Below are 19,702 nucleotides of genomic sequence, written 5' to 3' on the forward strand. Positions count from 1 at the left end.
GGGAAAAAGTGTAGGGATCATACCCAATGTATAGAGACATTTTCTAATTATAATTGCAGCATCCAACATGCAATGTTAAAACAAAGACATGTTACTATGTGCCACATCACTTTTAATATGCATACATATTTTTTATGTACCAAGTGTGATGGTTATTTGCCTACAGTAAGTCCCACTTTCTAGAAATGCAACAATCGTCCTCTAACTCAGTTTTTTGTGTCTATTTTTCATCTCTAGACCAACGATGTTGCAGGAAACACATGGAACTGGCTCTATTTCATCCCTCTCATCATTATCGGCTCCTTCTTCATGCTCAACCTGGTGCTTGGTGTCCTCTCAGGGTAAGTTTTTCCAAAAGTGTTATATATTTAATCTCCAGGTCTGTTTGAAGCTGGGATCTATTTACATGGTTGCTTGGCCGAGAAGAAGCAACTGAGGAATGAATCAGGAACAAACTACTACTATACCATTGGTTAATGATTTCCCAATAGTTATCATTAATTGAGGATTTTTGCACCATCATCAGCAGCACAGCAGACATTTGCCAGACCCTTAAGCTGGGTACACACTGTGCAATTTCAAGCTGACCATACGACAGCCATGGCAGAATGTCATCTCACGCTGTATGACTGAATCGCTTGTAACGCACGACCACCGTGCACAACCTGAGTGCTCACACTGTGTGATTGAAGTCAGGACGGACTGTGACAGAAACCCGTGGAGTTTCCTTTTTAAGAGTCTCACACATTCGGGGTGAAGTATCTCCAGTAATATTCTCTCCCTCTCCACCCTCTATCTCTCTCACTCTCTCTCTCTCCCTCCCTCTCCCGCTACCTCTCTCTGTCCCAAGCACACAAATAGCATCATCTCTGTGTCAGCTGCAGGTCTGCGGATAAGAATATTTTCTGCTCGTTTATTTTCTTTGTCATAGTGGGGTGCATCAGAAAGTCATTCCAGCTGTTGTCATGGTGATTTAGGATGTTGTCTGACAGTTTACAAAGGAAAACAATACTCCAAAGTTCATTCTGCACCCCTTTCAGCTCTCACTGTGAAGTGTCTGGAGTCGTACGACCAAAACATCCAACATGCCAGAAATCCTTCCGACCAGTCGGGAACAGGTCGTCAGGTTGTAGTCAGGCTGTGGTCGGCCGTCGTACCCTCCTGTACAAAGCACAAATGATGCCTGATCCGACTGATCGTGCGGCCCGACTTCAAAGCGAGTCGTGCGACCCAAAATTCGTGGCTGAATCGCAGGAAAGTTGCACAGTGTACACCCAGCTTTAGAGACAGGTCTATATACCTGTCCATATATTTCTCTGGGCCATTCTTGCAAATTGTATTTCAAGAATGATTTCTGTAATTTTCTTCAAGATTTTGGTGTTCACAGGTCAAACACAGTGGTCACTGGGCCACGTGTTTACCTCTTGCTTCTGAATGAGATACGCTACATTGCCAAAAGTATTTGCTCACATGCCTTGACTCACATATGAACTTAAGTGACATCCCATTCTTAATCCATAGGGTTTAATGTGATGTCGGTCCCCCCTTTGCAGCTATAACAGCTTCAGCTCTTCTGGGAAGGCTTTCCAGGAGTGTGTTTATGAGAATTTTTGACCATTCTTCTAGAAGCACATTTGTGAGGTCACACACTGATGTTGGACAAGAAGGCCTGGCTCTCAGTCTCCTCTCTAATTCATCGCAGAGGTGTTCTGTTGGGTTGAGGTCAAGACTCTGTGCAGGCCAGTCAAGTTCATCCACACCAAACTCTCTCATCCATGTCTTTATGGACCTTGCTTTGTGCAGTGGTGCACAGTCATGTTAGAACAGGAAGGGGCCATCCCCAAACTGTTCCCACAAAGTTGGGAGCATGGAATTGTCCAAAATCTCTTGGTATGCTGAAGCATTCAGATTTCCTTTCACTGGAACTAAGGGGCCAAGCCCAGCTCCTGAAAAACAATCCCACACCATAGTCCCCCCTCCACCAAACTTCATACTTGGCACAATGCAGTCAGACATGTACTGTTCTCCTGGCAACCACCAAACCCAGACTTGTCCATCAGATTGCCAGATGGAGAAGCATGATTTGTCACTCCAGAGAATGTGTCCCCACTGCTCTAGAGTCCAGTGGCGGCGTGCTTTACACCACTGCATTCAATGCTTTGCATTGCACTTGGTGATGTATGGCTTAGATGCAGCTGCTCGGCCATGGAAACCCATTCTATGAAGCTCTCCACGCACTGTTCTTGAGCTAATCTGAAGGCCACATGAAATTTGGAGGTCTGTAATGATTGACTCTGCAGAAAGTTGGCAACCTCTGTGCACTATGCGCCTCAGCATCCGCTGACCCTGCTCTGTCATTTTACGTGACCTACCACTTTGTGGCTGAGTTGCTGTCATTCCCAATCGCTTCCAATTTGTTATAATACCACTGGCAGTTGACAGTGGAATATTTAGGAGTGAGGAAATTTCTTGACTGGACTTGTTGCACAGGTGGCATCCTATCACAGTACCACACTGGAATTCACTGAGCTCCTGAGAGCGACCCATTCTTTCACAAATGTTTGTAGAAACAGTCTGCATGCCTAGGTGCTTGATTTTATACACCTGTGGCCATGGAAGTGATTGGAACACCTGATTTCAATTATTTGGATGGATGAGTGAGTACTTTTGGCAATATAGTGTATCTCAAAAATGCACCTATAAAAAGTATGCATCCTCTTGGATGTTTTACCCTTTTACTGATTTTATAAATCGATCATGGTCAATATAAGTTGGCTTTTTTCAAGTGATTGTAGTATAAAGACACCTGTGTCTGGAAGGTCCAGTCATTAGTTAATCAGTATTCCTTGCTACCATTACATCATGAAGGCAAAGGAACACCCCAAGCAACTCAGAGAAAATGTTATTGAAGAGTATAAACCAGGGGATGGATACAAAAACATTTCCAAGTCATAGAACGTCCCCAGCAGTTTAGTTAAATGCATCATCAAGAAATGGAAGGAGTATGGCACATCTAGGCCTGATCTAGGCTAACCCTGCCTAGATCAGGCCATCCTTACAAACTGAGTGACCGTGCAAGAAGCTTTGTTTTTATTCAGATAGCCTTAACGCCACTAAGGACAGCGATGTAGCATTGATTGCTGTGTACTTTTGTTGAATCTCAGCCCATAAATAGAGGATGCACGATCCACTGATCACAGATTCACCATTGTGTCTTACCTTTCAGTTACTTACCAAACCATAGAGAGAACGGTTATCCAATCCACAGGAGAAAATACTAAATGAAGCAAATCTACAGATTATTCAGCTCCCTTTCTGGGCCTCCTGTGCTTCTTCTTTCTACATCCCGTCTCTGATCATGTGTCGCTGTCCTCCTCCTGTGTCATGTAAAGGCCTCTTGCTACGGCTTTAATCATCATGGTCCTCACTGCTCCTCATTTATCTGTGGTCTCAAAGAGCCTCCTCTCACCTGCTGTGACTCACAGCTCATTGTCTCTGTGAAATCTGGATGAAAGTGAACATTTGTATGGTCATTAGTCTGCAGGTTACAGGAAACCCTCGGCTGCAGGGGCTTCCATCTGTCTTTTCATTTTCCCATTTAAACTGTGATCAAACTGTTTTTTTTTAATTATCTCATGCCTGTATGAATATTTTCCTGGAGTAAATTATCAGTTTTTTCAGTGGTTAAGCAGCTTTTGCTTGCCATATTAACACTCAAGCATAGCTTATTTGAAATAATATGGAATCAACACCAGAAATCTTATTTGGGAGGCTGTCAACAATCCTGATAATGTAATAAAATTAGCTTACAAAAAAAGGTCAATTGAACTGGACTTAAAGCTCACTCCCTTTTTACTTGTCTTTTTCTTTTTTTTTTTTAATTTCTTTGTTTTTGTTATTACTATGAGCTCTACCGTATGTTCCCTTACCTGTATGAAAGGTCAAACATATTCCTCCTTTGACATTAAATATTGATGATTCTTATTATCATTCTTTATGTTGTCTTGAAACCATGTCTGTGTAGCTTTCACTCTTTGCTTCAGGTCATTGTCTTGCTGGAAATAAATTTTCTCCCAAGCTGTAGTTTTCTTGCAGACTGAATAAGGTTGGCCTCCAGAATATTTTGATGCACTCATTTTACCCTCTACTTTTACAAGCCTTCCAGAGCCAGCTTTGGAGAGAGTTTTCTACAACAGTGGCTTTCTCTTTGCTACTGTCCCATAAAGTTTTGATTAGTGAAGATCCCAGCCCATCTCAACTGCTGAAGCTTGTAACTACTTCAGAGTAGTCATAGGTGTCTTGGTGGCCTCTCTCACTGGTCTTCTTATTACACGGATCCTCTGATCTAGGCAGATTTACACATGTGCCATTTCCCTTGTATTTCTTGACAATGGATTTAAATTAACTCTGGGGGATGTTCAGCGTCTTGTAATTTTTTTGTATCCATACCCTGGTTTATACTTTTCAGTAACCTTTTCTCTTAGTTGCTTGGAGTGTTCCTTTGTTTACATGGTGTAATGATAACCAGGCATACTGATTTGCCAGTGACTGGACCTTCCAGATACAGGTGTCTTTATACTACAGTCACTTGAGACACGTTCACTGCACTCAGGTGTTCTCCTTTTCACACATTGTGAGATGACTAGCACCAATTGGCTGGATGTATGTTGAATTAAGTCAGTCACTTTAAAGGGGATGAGTATTTAATTTCAATAAAAGGTAAAAAAAACTAAGGAGGTAGACACTTGTTATAGGCAGTGTAAAACCTCTTGAACAGACCCTGCTAAGGATACTGTTACATCATTTTTCTCAGCCTTGGATAAAGACAAACTTGCTGTGTCTATTTCTTCTGCTCAGTAAGATGAATTGCCTGCTGGCTGTAGTTTCTTAATGAGCAGAGAGATACAGAGTGATATAAAACTCCTCATCTTGCTGTTGTGGAAATAATGAATTTGCATTACAGGTTTCTAAAATAATTACTTTAATGAACGGTAATGTATTTGTTTATTTTATTATGGATTCAATGTTAACAGCTGACCCTTTGTGTATTGGTATGTCATACATCCCAGGGGCAGCAGCAGTAACACATGCATTATACTCTTTAGCTCTGCATCAGTGCATTGAAAATGTGATTAATTTCTGAAATAACTGCCTCAGCTTTGCCAACAGCTTATTTCATCTTTCATGCCCTCAGTGTCTGCCCATCTGTCATCTGAACTCCACTGTTAATAATCCCTCAGATCAACACTTATTTCCTTTGTAGGTTAGCTCTTGGCAAATTCAGAGAAAAAGATGTGAATTTGGCTTCACATTTCAAAACCCGCTAAAATGTTTTCTGTGTTATGCTTTCCTCTGCATGAAAACAATCTCTGTTTGTGTTGTAACAGAGAATTTGCCAAAGAGAGAGAGCGCGTGGAGAAGAGGCAGGAGTTCCTGAAGCTTCGGAGGCAGCAGCAAATCGAGAGAGAGCTCACTGGATACTTGGAGTGGATCTGCAAAGCAGGTCAGACTCATCTCTGAAACAGCATGAGAGCTGGCACCTATGTGTTTGTTGTGTTAGAAAAAAAACATGACAAACTGATAGAAAGTCCCTCTGTCCTCTCTCTCTCTCTTTCTCTCGCTGCAGAGGAGGTGTTGCTGGAGGAGGAAGATGAGATTGCCGAGGAGAAGTCCCCGCTGGATGGTGCGTGGTACAAGAGGAAACAAAACCTGCCAGGTGAAAACAGGGCTGAGTATTTGCTGCCTGCTTTACCACCTTCATCACAAGGGGTTAATGGTAAAGCAGGCACAGAGAGGTACACTTCGACATTTACATACAGTAAACGGCTCTTTATAACATTTAGAGTCTATGCATGAGTCATCTGACATGAATGTGATCTTTAAACCCAGGCTGTAGTGGACCTGTAGACATGGTTATTGATCCAGGCTCAAATTATATACACAATTACAGTCCAAAATTTAGATGGATATGTTCCATCTTTGTGTTTCCTAACTTTACATCCAAATACTACAACCCAAATTCCAAAAACGTTGGGGCAATACGTTCACAATAGAACATAAACAACAGATAAGATGTTGAAACTGAGAGGGTTTACCATTTCAGGGAAAATATTAGCTCATTTTGAAATTGATGGCAGCAACACATCTCACAAAATGTAGGGACAGGGCAACAAAAGGCTGGAATAGTAAGTGGTACTAATGAAAAACAGATGGAGTAGCATTTTGCAACTAGTTTAACTGGCAACAGGTCAGGAGCACTTTACAGAGGCAGATTCTCTCAGAAGGTTCACCGATCTGCAAAAGAATTGCATCAAAAAATTGTTTAACTATTTCAGAAAAATGTTCCTCAATGTAAAATTGCAGACTTTGAGAATCCCACTATCTACAGTACATAATATCCTAAATAGATTCGCAAGATCTGGGGAAATGTGTGTAAGGGACAAGGCTGAATGTCAATATTAAATGTATTATTAAATGTATGATCTATTTTTGCTACAATAGCCTGGAAAAAGTGGATTTTGCATAATATGTGACCTTTAAAAGCTCTAGCATAGCTTGTTTAATTGGGGAAATCCATCTTTTTCAGAGAATTTGGATCATTTGGCTCAGCTCAGTAATCACCTGCTAACAAACTCTTGATTGATACCCGTGTGGCTTTTTAATGTGTCTTGAATAACAACAAAAATACAAGAAAGCAAATGTGTTCTCTTGCAGGAATTGAACGAATAACACATTATTACTTGGTCAATTACCCCACAAGATTTATTTGGTTAATATTATAACACTATTTCCATTAAAAGCATGTCTATGACAAAACAAGGGAGAAAAGCTATTAAAAAGGCACAGCTAGCTTGTTTTCTCAGAGGAAGACTCCTCAAGACTCTTGTCTCCCTACTTCCAGAGTAGACATACAGTAGGAGGCCTGCAGGACAGAGTAATTTGTGATGCTGACTGCCTCCACGGCAGGTAAATCGGTTAAAGTTGTGCGCTAAATTCTCCTCTTTTTAAAGCACAGGGATCAAATGTAATGTATTTATACATTTTCTAATGATAATTGCAGTGTGCAGGTCCATTTACAGCTGTTATGCACTAACTTTCCTAATCCTTGTTGTTTCCTAAATGGTATACTTAACTTCCTACCACCCATGTGACATTTGCATATCGTTAGAGTCATGTGATTGCAAACAACCTTTACATGATGTTGTGAACATAATGCACAAGGATAGGTATACTTGCACATTGCAGCAAACTTTGCTGACATTATTGTTGCCTTACCTTAGAACAAATTAAAACTTCCTTGTTGATCCTCTTTATGCTGAGATGACTGTGGTCTGCTTAATCCAAAGGAGACATTTTTCGTTGTCTTTGTGTTGTTCAGGAATCGTGTTAAAATGTGATTACTTCTCTAACCTCTCAGGATAACATGTATCAGTGCTGCATTCATCCCATGCACATTGTTTGACCATTTTTCTAAGTTTTACCTGTATAAATTTCAAAGAAACTCCAGGAAAGTCAAAATGTGTAATGCTTTTCTAAGGTGGATTGGAGGGCAGGGCTGTTGTATATTTTGTAAAACATAACAGTTAGTAGTCTAATTTCCACTACTTTTGGAGTTAAACCCCACACATGAGCTTTTTTAGAGCCACATATGTTTCATTTTTGGATAAAAACACTTGTTAGTTTTTATAGCTTGACTTATAGGTTAGAAATAGTTTTTAGCAATCTATTCATTTGGCTTTGATTGTGAGACCAGGCGATAATAAAAGCAAATGGCAGTCATGTCCAGCACTTGTGTGAAGTTACTTCAGAGTGACGATCATGGTAACCAATCTGTCTTTGCATCGTTCATTTTACTTGGTCTACACTGTTATTTTGCTCTCTCTCCCCCCTCTCTTACCCGTAATGCCAGTCCATTAGGAAAGGGGTTAATTATTGGATTTACTGCTTTGGTCTGATTGGATTTGTGTGCGTAAATATTCACCATGCAAAGCCACGCACACTCTTACACACATGCTGAAACGTATTTTCCAGTAAAGAGTCACACTCTGCAGACACATCCAGGCTGATGATTCCAGTAAAGTGACAGCTGCCAGCGGCCTGTTTTTCTCAATTAGTTCCATATCAGGGATTAAAAAGTCTGAGACCACAGCTGTAGAAAAACCACTCTGATGTTGTTGAAGCAGAAAATATGAAGTCGGCTTCTGTCATGTGAATGACAGGTATGAGAAATGGAGAATAGGGCCAGTCACAGCTGACTGACTCAACAGAAGAAGAGTTTTGTTCTTTATAGTTTATTCAATATAAAGCAAGTCATTGGCGGATATGTCCCTCAGGCTTGATATTTAATTTAACCACATTAGATCAATGGTTGCTGAATTTGTTTTTGCAAACTACTTTCAATAGCTTTTTGTAAATGAATCATTAATGAAAAAAAGTATTTTGAGTGACTACACCTAAGAATCAGTACTGTGCATTAAGAATATGTCAATTTTGTAATCTTTGTAATTTTTACATTCTATTTTTTGTCAAAAACACCAAATTATATTAACCATGATTAATTTGTAAAATCAATAAAATGCTAACACACCCAAGAGGTTCTGTATGCACCTTGCTGAAAACCTGAGTGGCTAAATGCATATAATTCTGAGTGATTATGTCCTCTCCTGTAGCAAGTCAAAAGTCATTTGCACCTTATGGTATCAAACATTTACCTTTTTCTGTTCCAGAGTTTTCTTTTTAATCCATAATAAATTCCTTTTTCTGCTGCTAGTCTGCTAATCTAGTTGTCAATACCATCTATTATGCAAAAAAAGCAAAAGAGTTTATATTTTTGGAATGATATGATCAGACTGTGCAAGTATTTTCCAACCAAGGGCCTCATTCATCTTGCTGCCTTACTCCTCCTGCCTCATGCCCTTTCAGGCAGAGCGATAGGGCTGTAGATCTCAAGATAAAGCCCACCACACTGATGACAAAGAGCTGGCCATGTGACGATCACATTCATGTAGAGCTGGCAGTTTTTCATCCCAAGGCTGGCTTCAAGCAGGAAGGCAGAAAATCTCCAAATGAAAAACATGATTGATGCCTGCTATTCATAGTCTCCAATTAGCTCACTCCTCCTCTGCCTAGCACATGCACGCACTTGCTAAAATCCCCCACTCCAGGCTTACAAATTTTTAACAATGCTACAGTTTTCCACAAAAGAACAGTGCTGCTCATGTTTTGTTATATTAAGATTCTGAATTAACATTTTCCTCCTGCCTTTTTTTTTTTCAGTTTTGAAGCGAGGCAAAGCAAAGAAGGGTAAAAATGACCTGATTGGTGCAGAGGAAGGGGAGGATCCTTTTGCAGACATCTCCTCTGTTGGTGAGTCTTGCATCTTTTTATCCGCGGCCTCCAGCAGGTCGCCTCTGACCTTCACATGCTGTCTGCTCACAGACCCGACCTTTACCATAAAAGCCTGTCGTGTAAGATGAACATTAATGTGTCCTATGACTCTCTGGCCTCTATTTGTCGGCTAAATACATGTCAGCACTATAAAACATTTTATTAGATACCTCAAACATGCAAATAATACACATTAGAGTGACAGATTCAGTGCCATATGGTTGGAGACACCTACAGTTTCCTTTTTCTGCCTGTAGAAGCATATCACCTCCAGGGAAACGAAGTATAATTAACTTTTCTAATTAGTCTGTTGAATTAAAAAAGGAAGAGAATCACCTGCAGCACATTAGAATTAGACTTTTAATATTAATTGACTTCATGATCCCACACAAAGACAACATGTAATTGCTTTTCTGTGGGTTGGAAATGAGCATCAGTGTGCCAATACTACTTTTATTCTCACTCATCTCACAACAATTTCTATAAAATGATGCACCTGGGGAATAGATGCTGCAGAGTCAAATTTAATCTCTCATCTCAATTGTTTCACATATCATGCCTGCAGTTCTGCTGCATAGCCGCATGCATATATGAAGTGCATATTTTTAATGAGCAGCTGCAAGTACATTTCAGCTTTCAGGTAATTTTTAACATCTCTGTCTGCCCTTTTGGGAGATGCTGTTACCGTTCTCAGTTTAACTCTTGGCCACAGTCATTTTACAGTGCTTGTTAGTAGAAATGAAGAGGATCGGATCTCTACACAGCTGTGCCTCAGTCTGAAAAACCTTGAGTTCTGATTTCCTGTAACCTGGTAGTATTGTATTTGTAGCGCAAACTTTGCTCTCTGCTCTCAACTCCCACACACCTGCGTGGGTGTTACAAACAAATTTAGCTGTTTTTTTGCTAACCTGAGGCAAAGTGCAACCCTGCCAAAGATTGGAGAAACCTGCAGATGGAATAAAGATTTCATACCTCATTAAGAGTGAAACTGTCAGGCAGGTGGAGACAGAAAAGAAAACTGTTGATTTTTGTGACACAAAATGGGCCTAAACACCAACTTAGTGCTGACCATTATTTGTTCTGAAACAGTTTGAAGATGTTTCTTAAACAGCTGTCACATAAAAATTATGTTTCTGCATGATTTGGTGTGATGAACATGAAAAGTCAGTCCCAAACAGGATCCCCAATTTGTTGTACATGTAACACTGAAGAGCTCATAGTTGGCCAGATCTCCAACTGTCATCCAACCTGCAAAGCTTCAAGCTGATATACTTTCCAGGTCAGGAAATGACCGGACCAGTCAGCCTCATTTGAGGAAAATGACTTAGTTGCTACAGGGAAGATTTAGTTAAAGAGACTCCAAGTCTGTAAACAATGGCAGCAGGTGAAGAGGTGAGCATGCAAACAGCTATAAAAGCAGTTTAATCAGAACTGCAGCCTGGTGCATCAATGATGTACAGCTATGGTGGACATTTGTATTGCTGGTGAATATAGCGGCGGTCCTCAAGAAATCCGGCCACATACGACAGTTATCAATCTTTGTCTGTATCAATCCAATTCATAACTGAAGTTATCTCAAGACACTTTACAAAGAGGGCAGGTCTAGACCATTCTCTCTGTTTTGGTCTATTATAATGGACCAGTGTTAATCATTTATATTATAATAAAGACTTTACCCTAGTATAAAAAAGACCAGCGTTAATCACCATGAGCACAGCACTAGAAGTATTTAACCCCATTACAGTGTCAACATAAACCTTCCAGGGCAGGACTGTCGACCAGACCAGACTCCTGTTGACAGCCCTCTGCCGAAGTTGCACTGGGGTTGGAAAGGACTAGCAGAGGGGTAGGGGTGGAGAAACTACAAATAAATTTAATTAACTAAACTAAATGTTAGTGCTTAAGATGGCTAATATGGCTAATAACTAGCATTAAGCAGCAATAAACACATAAGAAACACTAACATTCTATTCCAGCATCATGGCTGCACTACAGCGGCGCTGGGGCCACATACTTCTGCCCGAACCTGACCCAAGTCCGAGATAGTAGATTCTGAGCCTGACACTAAACCCGGGCTGTCGTTACCCTTTTATAACCTGCTTGTTGACACATGACCAGACCTTGGAAATGACTGTGAAACCATCAGTTGCACCATATTGACCTGTGTGTTAATACATAAACAATGGCAGTTAGCTTCAAGTTAGCTCCAGGTTAATCCTCAATTAGCCCGTTAGCAAAATAGCTACTCCCATAACTCAGCAGCTTCTAAAAGCCGTTTAGCATCTGATAGTAGAGCTGATAATGTAACAATGATGCATGATTTATAATAAAAACAGATAATGTCATAACTGGTAGATTATGTAAGAAAATGCTAAGCACATAATGTAACAACTTCTTGTGAATAATGTAATAACTTCTTATATTTTGCGTCTGTTATTACACTATGAGGAAAGCAAAATAATTTTCTCCTGATGAGGAATTATTTTATTACATTATAGATCGAGTCAATAATTTATGGATTAACATGCTAATTGCTTCACAATAGAGCATAGTCTGCACAAAAATTACTCAAAAAATCACTAGTTTTTACTTAAATGTAAGGCTCAAAATGCTCATACACAAACATCCCCCCTTCTTCTTGTTCCTGTGTTTTTAAGCTCAAATTGCCATGAATCACATTATATCCAGCGGTACATGTTAAACAGTTTGACTTTAGAGAGGAGTGTTAAGCCAGTTCCGTGCCAAACCATGGCGTACGTGAGTATATATGCAATGGTATATATGTGTGTTAGTCGTTTGCCAAATTTGCCCAACAAGAACTCTGTTATCAATTTTAGAGCATCTTCATGCAGAGGCAGCAGTTCTGCTGGTAGGGACACACTTTCCTAAGACATTTGATGTAAACATGCCCTTGTTTCACAGCAACTTCTTCACATTGGTAAATAAAGCAAAACTGTGGCTATTTTTTAATACTCCAGGATATGGTATTATCATACTGCCGCACCGTTCTATGGTGTGGTGTACAGGTTAGCAATTATGCAATTTGCTAACCTGCATGTTTTTTCAAACCAAAGTTAAAAACTATCAGCTGACATGCACACATGTAACTCAGAGTAACCTACATATCTCTGATCCTGATTAGTGGGGTGATGATGACTGCTGCCAACTACAGCAGCAGGAAGAAGACGAGGAAATCACACACAGTGATTCACTGTGAAAACTGTGAAGAAATGACAAATATTTAACCGCCTCTCTCACCTCTTTATCATCACTTTCAGCTCCTCCGGGCTCCCCTTTTGGTCGCTCCAGTGTGAAAAGCAGCGGGAAGATGGACAGCTCAACTTACTTCCGGCGTAAAGAGAAGAGGACCCGGTTCTTCATCCGCCGCATGGTGAAGGCTCAGAGCTTTTACTGGATCGTTCTGTGTGTGGTGGGCCTCAACACTCTGTGTGTGGCCATTGTGCACTACGACCAGCCTGACTGGCTAACAACATCCCTCTGTAAGTACAGTCCTTAAAAAATAAAGTACTTAAAGATGTTGACGGCTTTATAAGACTGAATTAATGTTTTCTTTTATCCTGTCCTTTTTCAAACAGATGCTGCAGAGTTTGTTTTCCTCGGTTTGTTTCTGACAGAGATGAGTTTGAAAATGTACGGCCTTGGAGTGAGGAATTATTTCCATTCCTCCTTTAACTGCTTTGATTTTGGGGTAAGTTGTTGCTGATAGAACACAATCAGTCACATTTGGCTTCGAACCAGAGCGAAACTCAGCAGGTGATAACTCTACCCTATCCTCTCCTCTTTTAGGTGATTGTGGGGAGTATTTTTGAGGTGATCTGGGACATGATCAAACCAGGAGCATCATTTGGCATCAGTGTGTTGAGAGCACTGCGACTTCTCAGGATATTTAAAGTCACCAAGTAAGTTCAGTTCAAAATCACTTTGTACCTCAAACAAGGTATTTGGCTCAGGCACGATGTAATGGACAAGTGTGTGTACAAGTTTGTGTGCATTAATGGTATAGTTGCAGGGGGATGGAAGCGTGTAACATGATCAAGAATGATAAAATATGTAATGGTGGTTGAGGATTTACAACAGTAAAAAGATGCATGTTATGAGATTTGGTTGTATTTTCTGATGCTCTTTGATTGTTAATTGCTCTGTGTTAGGTTGTTTTTGCTTGCTGTGACCTATAAGGTCTAGATGGGAGGAGTTTGCATTATGTTTCTATCAATTCTTGCACTTTTTCCTTCCTACTTTTCCACACATACATTAAAAGCATTAAGCAGTAACAGCACACGTTTCTGCTCTTCCTATGCTGATAAAGACAGCATAAGGCAGGGAGAGAAGCAACAAAAAACCCAGAGAAGACACCCGTGACAACAGAATGACACTGATTAAGACAGACGCTGAATTAATGAGGAGCTGGGGCGGAGGAGGGTTGCAAGAGCAGCTTTCAGGGAGAGCAGCAAAACTTGGCAAGAGCAGGTGAAATAAGACATGAGAGTGATTAGCGAATAGTGTGCTTAGAGCAAATCAGCTGGCTGTCAGCTGACAAGGGCTTGTATGAGATCAGCTGATCTCAATTATTACAATTATGCCTGAAGCAAAGTTTTATGCATGATTTTTGCAGTGCAAAAGCTCTTAAAAAAGGTCTTAAAAACTCTTAAATTTGCTGTTTAAAAGCTTCTATGAACCCTGAGTAACACTACTAAAAATTTAACTTGTTTTATTACCTTACTCTTATATCAAGGCAACAACAAATAATGTCCAAGGTGTCCAATTTTGTGTTTTAACTGATATAGACCTGACATTACATTTGTATCCTTTTACCTTCAAGACCTAATGTGATGTCTGTGCATTTTGGATGATCTGTTTGGTTTAAGGCCCATTAGCAACAAACCATTTTGCCTCTTTTTATCAAAAATGTCTTGGTCTTAGTCTCTTTAGCCTCTTTTTAAAGATTTTTTAAGTGGAGTACTGACAACGGCAATGATGGCGGCTACAGCAATATTTCAGACGACAAAAAGAACAATGGCAACAACCCAGATTATGTGAATTTGGCCCCAGCAGCCAGGGCTCAGTGGACAAATACTTGTTTGAAGAGTAGATTGATGATTTAAAAAACATCCACATACTTCAGGGCTAAGACATTTATTAGCAGTTAAAACCAAGGATCCATGCCTTAAGTTTTTTTGATTTCATGTCTCTGTCTGCATTTGAGGCTGAGAAATAAAGATTTATGTAAATATCTAATAGAATTTACATAAATAAATATCTAATATCTATTGTGGAGTTTTTCAAAAACCCTACGGTTAGTGGAGGTTGTTTTTAACCCATTCTCAGGCTTGAGAGGGGGTTATTTATGCAACTTTAGGTCTAAATTGGATAAACAATTAATGAACCAAACATTGCCAGCAACCTTTGATGGATCTACTCCTCTCCTATCATTAAGTAAACTTCCTTTGAAACACTCAGTCTTGAAGTGAATTCTTTTTCAACAAGGCATGTTTAAGTTTGAAAGCTTTTTGAGCTCCATTATGACTCAAGGCTTTCTCAATTCTATTCTGTCTTGATCTGATGATCCTGTTAGAGTTTGATGGCAGTCCTTTTATTTCATTAGATAAGCTATAATCCTGTGATTCACTAAAACTGGCACTGCAGACCCTGACTCATTGATTTGTTTTTATGCCACCCACAGCTCCCACTGCCATTTGCTCCCCTTTTTCCTCTTCTGTATCTGTTTTTAATGTTTTGGTTGTTCTGTAGAGCAGTGTTTAATGGAAATAAACATTCATCTGCCCATGTTTGCCACCTCCTCTCAGGTACTGGAACTCCCTGAGAAACCTTGTCGTCTCCCTCCTGAACTCCATGAAGTCCATCATCAGCTTGCTCTTCCTCCTCTTTCTGTTCATCGTGGTCTTTGCTCTGCTGGGCATGCAGCTCTTCGGAGGACAGTGAGTAATCTCTGTAACATATCCTGCTGCTCTCTGACCGCTCCTCCCTTCTTTTCTCCTTCCTCCCCCGCCACAGAATCAGAATCCCTTTCTCCTTTATCTTATCCCTCCATCTGACCCTCCTCCTCCTCCTCCCCCCGGTGTGTGATCTCTGTCTCGGCGTGGCGGTGGTGACAGACATGTTGACGCAGCAGGTAGCTGGCACAACAGCAGCCTCAACTGCAGCCCTTTGATATCACTCTCAGCAGGAGCTCCATGTCATCTAATGACAGGAACACCTCCTGATTCTTAGCTGACTGCAGTTAATCAAAAGGCAGGCATCCAGCCCTGTCTGACGCCACGCAAACACACATTTTTTATTTTCTGTTTCCCTTTACATATCACTTCAGATCACACAAACAGTGCTGCAGCCAGGTGGTCAACTCTGATCTCTTTTATCCATATTTTACATCATACAGTATTTACTGCTCTATAGCCCGTTAGTGTAGCCTGGCTTTATGAACTTGAAGACTGTTTTCAGAAGGGTAGAAATCAAAACTTTTATGCCTTAAAGCCTTTGAAGGATATTTTGAATTTATTTCAACTTTTTTTTGTCAAGAACATGAGGTTCAGCAGTACAAGAAATATGAGCAGTTGGTGTAAAAAAAACAAAAGATCATCTAGAAAACATTTTAAAACCATTAAGGTCAGATGCCTTTAAATACCTTTATGACAGGATGAGCCGCTGGTGTGCCTGAAGCATTAAGACTAGATGTAATGGCAGCACATTTTAGATGATCTTATTGTTATTAAGACATGTGACCAAAGAGCAGCTACGTGATTTGCTAAAAATTGGTTGTTTGGAATCATGTGATCCTGAGTGCTTGACAGGGGGCAGGAAGTGGTAAACAGCTCTCAGGACTGAACAGGGAACAGAGGAAGGTTAGCACTTTACAGCTCTAAAGGATCTCTACGCTGCAATAATCATCAGAAAATGTCTACACACATTGAGTAGGTGTAACTGATTTACCTGGCATGGAGGTGATCAATATGGCATATTACTCCTGCAGGCCTCCTAGCACCTAGCATCATCTAGCCAGATGAGGGGAGACATTCTGAAATGTATCTTTTATTTGCATGTAAGTCAAATAGAAAACATCATAAAGTGTTACTAGCTGTTCCTCACGTGTGCCGTTTGTTATGTTTGACACATTAAACAACACGTAGCTTCACGTTAACTCCCAGTTAGCCCTTAGCTCATTAGCCACCATTAACAGCTTACAACAGCCAGATACCCTTCACAGAAAACACCAACAAATTGTTGTACCAAATCGCTAACCAGCAGCCGAATAATGTCAGACACTGTGCATTTTAAATGAACTTTGTTGCTTACCTATTGACGATTTTGATCCTCATAAACTGATGTATTCAGCTGCAACTGCCGTCAGCTTACAACTTTAAAATTCAGCTATCCTTGCTCTTGAAATAGTTGAAGAAAAAACCTCCCCTGTTGATAGTTTAGTGATGTCCTTGTCTTGTTTATCCCTCCAGCAGCTGAAGTTCTGTTTTCACTGCTGTTAGTCTGGATAGCCCCGATCATGGCAAAAAGATCTGTTCCTTCCTGCGTGACTTGAATCTGTTTTAAATACAGTCCCATATTTTTGAGAATTGGCCACAGGTAGATTTACCTACTCTTCAAAGTCCAATACAGCATTATCCCCGGGTCTAACCCAGTCTCCTCACTCAGCTGCAACTTCTTCATGTTTATGTCACTCAGCTGTCTTCAATCCTCCGTGTTTATGCTTTATCATTCGCTGAATCCTTCAGTGATTTAAAATCCTTCCATACTGCCGATTATCCTGCATAGAGTTTTTTCTGTCAACTACCCCCTAGTTCGTGTTGATATCATGAATATTTAATTTGCCATGTGCAGCTTACGTAGATCAATAAACCTGAGCACTGAGCAGGAAGGAGTATGCTCTCACAAAAAATGTAGGTCACAGAAAAATGACTTCAAGTTTGTATTAGAACTATTCAACCATTAACTAATGCTTCTTTAGTAAATAAAATATGAAATAGGTAATTATTTGCCATTTATTTAGCAACTGGCATATTTTCCAGCTGGACATATTGGCCGTTCATATCTTTATGTGCTTAGCAGTTACGTGTCATAATATCTGAATAAACAATGTTGACAAACATAAAACCTGGAGTCTGTAAAAAAAAAATTAAAGACTGTTTAATGACATTCTATTCAAATTAGTTAGCATAATAATATAAAACTGTATGTGTGTATGTACTTGCAAAAACATAGTTTTTTTTAACAGTTGCTCATTACTACATATCTTAAGTTTGTGACAATTTGTAAATCAGCTGTGAAATCCATATGTTGTGTGCCATGTCCTGTAACTTGTTGGGTAAAATAAAGTAAAATTGAAAGTCATGGAAAAGGAAGAAATGTTCACTTTACAAGTCAACTTTCATTAGGATGCATTGCTTAACTGGCAAGAGTCCATCAGCATTAATGGTGGCTAGTAAACTTCCAGTGTTTCTCTGGATTCATGTATAGTTGTTCTTAATGATGACTACTTTGCTGCCCCAATGGGCTTTAATCTGATGTAAACACCAGCTTTAGCACCCACAGCCTCACGTAGGAACAGACAGGTGATGGGTTCTGAGATTGCTTCAACATTGCTGAATCTTCATATGAACAGCCTACCTTTTCCTACTATAAATTCAAATAGAATCGGTCTACTTTAAAGGTCAAGGTCCACTCTTAGTTATGACCAATGAGTCAGTCACAATTTTTCCTAACCTTTTATTTGAAGCCCTGAACTCTGATAGTTTCAGTTTAAAGTCCACAGCGGTGTTGTTTCACAGCTTTATCAGTCGGCGTACTCTCTCAGATGAACCGCCGCTTTATCAGGAAGTCACATCTCCTTTGACTGACGGCCTTCACAAACGCCGCTGCACAACTGGATGTCTTTGAAGCTGCAGGCTGTTGCCATAGCAACTAGTGCTACAACAGTGTGTGCCATCATTAGCATCACATTTCTATCTGATGATGGACAAGTGTGAGATGAGTCTGACATCCACATGGTGCTTCCAGCCAGCAAAACACTGCAGGCATCTTAGTAATCAAATCTATACTCATAGTCACGCTTCTTCTAGGCACGCTCTTGTCCTCTTGTCTACAAATGAAAGAAAGGCGTAAAAAAAACAGATTTTTGCCATTTTATGGAGTCAAATACCCCAAGTATGCTAAAGAAAACAGCTCTTCTTCTCTTGCTTGCAGATAATGTCACTTTTTGTCTCAGGAAATGGTGGAAAGAAGTCTAAAGAAATCACATTCAATGTGTTAATGAGAAATAATCCTCATTAAACAAATAATCCTTCAACAGAAGATTTTACATCTTCTTATGAAGTAGGAGGTATGCTTTGTAATTTACCATATCAGCTGAGAGACTATGCTCCACTTTCTCTGAACTCGTAAAGTAATCTCCTGGTGAAATTGTGAGAATTAAAAAAGTAAACAGCCTGAGGCTGAATACTGTGTCCCTGTTAAGACCCGCAGGACATCACGGACTGTGAAAAAAAGGTGATAATCTCAGAGGAAACCTGCAAGAGTTACTGTAATAGAATAATGATTTTTCTGCTGCATTTTATCTCAGCTTTAAAGGTGCAGACTGTCTGACTTTGGACACAGGAAGGATTGAATTCTGAAATTTCAGTGTCTTTTTATATTCCTGTGTGCTGACATTTTTTCTGTTTCTCTGTGTTTCAACTTGGGATTTTTTAAATATCAGAACAACTATTGATTTATAAGAATTAGAAGATTTCATGCCACTTTTCTTAAATCTTTATTTAATCCATTATTTTCTATGACATCTGTTTGTAATACGATTTTATTGCTATGGCTCCTTGACTCGAATTTATGTATTTATAGACATAGTGTTATGGTCAGCGAGTTTATTTTGTAGAACTGACTGTGGATTCTGTGGAAGAAGCATTTAAAAAGAAAAGCTTATAGTGCAGATTTAGGAAAAGAGGTGGAATAGTGAGGATGGAGAGTTAGGGTTCATTTGGTAGAAGTGTGATGTTTGTAGCAAGATCAGCAATCATTACTGAGAGAGCTGAGAGTACAGGTACAGAGTTTTTGAATGGAGATGTCACATAAAGCTGTTAAAACTAGCCAATGGATTTGGGTGAGGAGAAATAATGCCAGTTGGTAAGAGAAAACCATTCCTCTCCTTTGTTCTTCACTATTCTCTGCTTGAGGGCTGGGCGTTATGGCCTAAAACTAATTATACAATATTTTTAGGGTATATTGCAAAACACAATATACACTCACTGACCACTTTATTAAGTACACTTAGCTA

General features: G+C 39.8%; 1 protein-coding gene across 3 annotated transcripts in view; it reads left to right on the plus strand.

The window, feature by feature from the left end:
• cacna1bb (calcium channel, voltage-dependent, N type, alpha 1B subunit, b) overlaps positions 1-19,702 on the plus strand; it is a 245,563-nt gene that overhangs the window by 125,762 nt on the left and 100,099 nt on the right. For all 3 annotated transcript variants that reach the window (XM_041810708.1, XM_041810710.1, XM_041810709.1), the window contains exons 9-16: positions 238-341; positions 5,388-5,503; positions 5,627-5,716; positions 9,277-9,366; positions 12,666-12,887; positions 12,984-13,096; positions 13,195-13,307; positions 15,213-15,344. In XM_041810708.1, the coding sequence (XP_041666642.1) occupies positions 238-341; positions 5,388-5,503; positions 5,627-5,716; positions 9,277-9,366; positions 12,666-12,887; positions 12,984-13,096; positions 13,195-13,307; positions 15,213-15,344 (980 nt within the window). The remainder of the gene's footprint in view (positions 1-237; positions 342-5,387; positions 5,504-5,626; positions 5,717-9,276; positions 9,367-12,665; positions 12,888-12,983; positions 13,097-13,194; positions 13,308-15,212; positions 15,345-19,702) is intronic.

This window comes from Cheilinus undulatus, linkage group 17, assembly GCF_018320785.1.
Source record: "Cheilinus undulatus linkage group 17, ASM1832078v1, whole genome shotgun sequence".
NCBI classification, from domain to species: Eukaryota; Metazoa; Chordata; class Actinopteri; order Labriformes; family Labridae; genus Cheilinus; species Cheilinus undulatus.